Source organism: Amyelois transitella, chromosome 2 (genome assembly GCF_032362555.1).
Source record: "Amyelois transitella isolate CPQ chromosome 2, ilAmyTran1.1, whole genome shotgun sequence".
Lineage (NCBI taxonomy): Eukaryota > Metazoa > Arthropoda > Insecta > Lepidoptera > Pyralidae > Amyelois > Amyelois transitella.
This window is the reverse complement of record NC_083505.1, coordinates 249,948-253,035: the sequence shown is the minus strand read 5'-3', so window position 1 is coordinate 253,035 and position 3,088 is coordinate 249,948. Positions and strand designations below refer to the sequence as shown.

At 35.9% G+C, this 3,088-nt stretch overlaps 2 protein-coding genes across 2 annotated transcripts; both read left to right on the top strand.

Annotated features, from left to right (window-relative positions):
- Positions 1-640: 640 nt before the first annotated feature.
- Positions 641-1,857, top strand: LOC106134128 (carbonyl reductase [NADPH] 1-like). The gene has a single exon (XM_013334096.2). It carries the CDS (start codon positions 647-649, stop codon positions 1,523-1,525), a length of 879 nt encoding a protein of 292 aa, XP_013189550.2. The 5' UTR covers positions 641-646; the 3' UTR covers positions 1,526-1,857.
- A 168-nt stretch (positions 1,858-2,025) lies between these two features.
- LOC106134127 (carbonyl reductase [NADPH] 1-like) lies at positions 2,026-3,088 on the top strand. The gene has a single exon (XM_060945790.1). The coding sequence runs from the start codon at positions 2,104-2,106 to the stop codon at positions 3,031-3,033; it is 930 nt and encodes a 309-aa protein (XP_060801773.1). The 5' UTR covers positions 2,026-2,103; the 3' UTR covers positions 3,034-3,088.

The following is a 3,088-nucleotide window of genomic DNA, read 5'->3' as shown; positions in this document are numbered from 1 at the left end:
CAATCCGTAGACTTTGGTTCTTCTTATGGTTATAGCAATCAAGAAATGTTTACTTCAAAACAATGACGATATTATAACATAGCACAAACTATTATGGTTGTTTCCAAAAATATGTATGAATGATGGTGAAAACTTTAATTTGCCATGGATCCTTAAATAGGGTTTATAACAACCGTAACAGATACGGTAATATTATAATCTAAAATTACAATGACACGAGAAACAATAAAAACATTAGTTGATTTCTAAACAAAACGTTTCGAACTCTCATTGAAAAACCAACTCTAATGAGCGTGACATAATATGCATAATTTTACGCGACCTTCTCCAATAAGTTATCATACACTAGCGTTGCCGAACTATCGATAGTTTTACTATCGATAGTTGACCTTTGAATTCATCTACATTATCGATAAAATACAATCGATAGTCAGTACAATAGTCAGCAACAATAGTATTGATACTATCCTTCGTGCTTTCGATATTGAGCTTCAATGCTATCGACAGTTTTGATATTATAAAGTTGGTTGTTAATAGTATTTACGATAACTGTGCTATCGATACTTTGGACGGCAACACTATCATACGTATTTACTGCTATATAAACACGCAAAGATGTGTACGTTTGTTGTTAGTGTTAAACAATATGTCGACGAAAGTAGCAGTTGTTACTGGTTCAAATAAAGGCATAGGCTTCTCAACTGTAAAGGGATTGTGTCAAAGATTTGATGGAATTGTATATTTGACTTCCAGAGACGATGGTAGGGGCAAAGCAGCCATCGCAGAGCTGAAGAAACTTGGGCTAAATCCAGCTTATCATCAACTTGACGTCGCTGATAGAGAAAGTGTCAAACGTTTCAGTGAATACCTCAAGAAGACTCATGGTGGAATCGATATCTTGATCAATAATGCAGCAGTAGCCAACAGTAAAGAACTATACAACAATTATGAGGAAAGCAAGGAAATTGTAGATATCAATTACTACTCGATTCTTACAATACAGGAGTTTATCTTCCCTCTCGTCAGAAATAACGGACGAATTATAAATATATCTAGTGATTGTGGTCACCTTTCTAATATCAGAAACAAATATTGGATAGAAAGGTTATCTAAGAAAGATTTAACAGTTGACGATATCAATGAATTCGTCGCTTGGTATTTGAAATCGGTAAAAGAAGGGACTTTTAAATTTAATGAGGAACTGGCTGATGGCGGAACAGCAGCAGCATACAGAGTTGCCAAAGTTGCGTTAAGTGCTTTAACTATGCTTCAACAGAAAGAGTTAGAGCGTAGAAATATTTCAGTGAACTCCATGCACCCGGGGTTGGTTCGCACGGACATGACGCTAGGCGCTGGTTTCTACAATGCCGACCAAGCAGCAGAAACACCACTTTATTTGGCACTCGAAGCGCCTCAAGACCTGAAAGGAGCGTACGTGTGGTACGATAGAAGGGTTCTGGATTGGTATGACTATAAAGCCGATTACTATTTCAAGAGTAACACTTTGTCCATAAAGTACGATTAATGTTAGTAAAAACTCATTGAAACCAATGGATTTTTTATTTCATTTTAATGCTGAAACCATGTCTTAAATTTTGTATATTATAAATTTTCTTACAGTCTGTAGCAAAATGTATATGTTTACTTACTTATGGAATCCGAAGCAACTGTGCTGTACCAAATTTTATTGAAATCGATATAAAAATTTGTGATTTGAACACCATTACAAATATACATTTTGTTATAGAAGTAGAAAGATAATTGCTTCTTTACTGGTATGACAGTGAAAAATAAAATGTATGTGCGAGCTGCTTTTATTTCCATGCAAGTATTATTTTTATTTAACACCAATAATAAGCCATCCAGTTAAATATGTGACTAATAACTCTATCTATCCCGTACGGGATAAAGACGTGTATCTGAATGTGTGTCAAATACATAGATTCGAAATATTTTCAATCTATATGTATTTACCATCACATTATGTTCTAATTGGATTCATATCAGTCAGTCACGTCCTGTGGTTGCGTCATTCAGATAACTTATCAAATTTAGCTTCATAAACTTGTGTTCATATTCTACTAGTGCTGTTTCGAGTAAGACATGTCACAAAAAGTGGCCATAGTCACAGGCTCTAACAAAGGTATCGGCCTTGCAATTGTTAAGGGTCTGTGCAAAAGATTTGATGGCGTCGTGTACTTGACTTCTAGAAATGAAGCTATGGGAAGAGATGCTGTGAAGAAACTCAATAAACTTGGTCTTAATCCGGAATACCATCAGTTAGATGTTGCAGACAAGGAAAGTGTTAGGAAGCTCAGAGATCATATTAAGAAGAAACACGGAAGAATTGATGTACTTATAAACAATGCTGGTATTGTATTGGGTGACAGTTATGAACATTGTAAAGGGACTATCGACATCAACTACGGAGGAGTCGTTAATGTTGAAGAATTTTTATTTCCACTATTAGCAGAGAACGCTCGAGTATTAAACATCTCTAGCGATTGTGGTCACCTTTCAAATGTCAAAAATCAACACTGGGTTGAGAGGCTATCATCAAAAGATTTGACCAGAAATGATATTGACGAATTTGTAAACTGGTTTCTGCATTCTGTAAGAGATGGTACTTTCAAAAAGAGCCACATAGCTGATGGGGGATCGATAGCAGCTTATAGAGTATCTAAAGTAGCCGTCAGCGCTTTGACAATGTTACAACAAAAAGATTTGGAATCGAAAAATATTTGTGTGAACTCCGTTCATCCAGGACTAGTTAGCACAGACATGACCATGGGATGTGGTGTCCTGACTCCGGATGAATCAGCAAAAACACCTTTATATTTGGTGTTGGACGCTCCGAGTAGCATCAAAGGGGCTTACGTGTGGTATGATGGAACAATTGTAGACTGGTTCGACTACAAGGCTGAGTACTTCTTCAAGAGAAGTGCGTTTATTGTACCAGCTCTCAAGAGAGTATTTCGTCCTTTTGTTCTCATCTTTGTTTTAGCACTTATCATTGCATCTGTCTTCCGTTAGTTATGTATTGATGAAACAATTTGTTAAATAAAGATTAAAATATAACTCGCATATA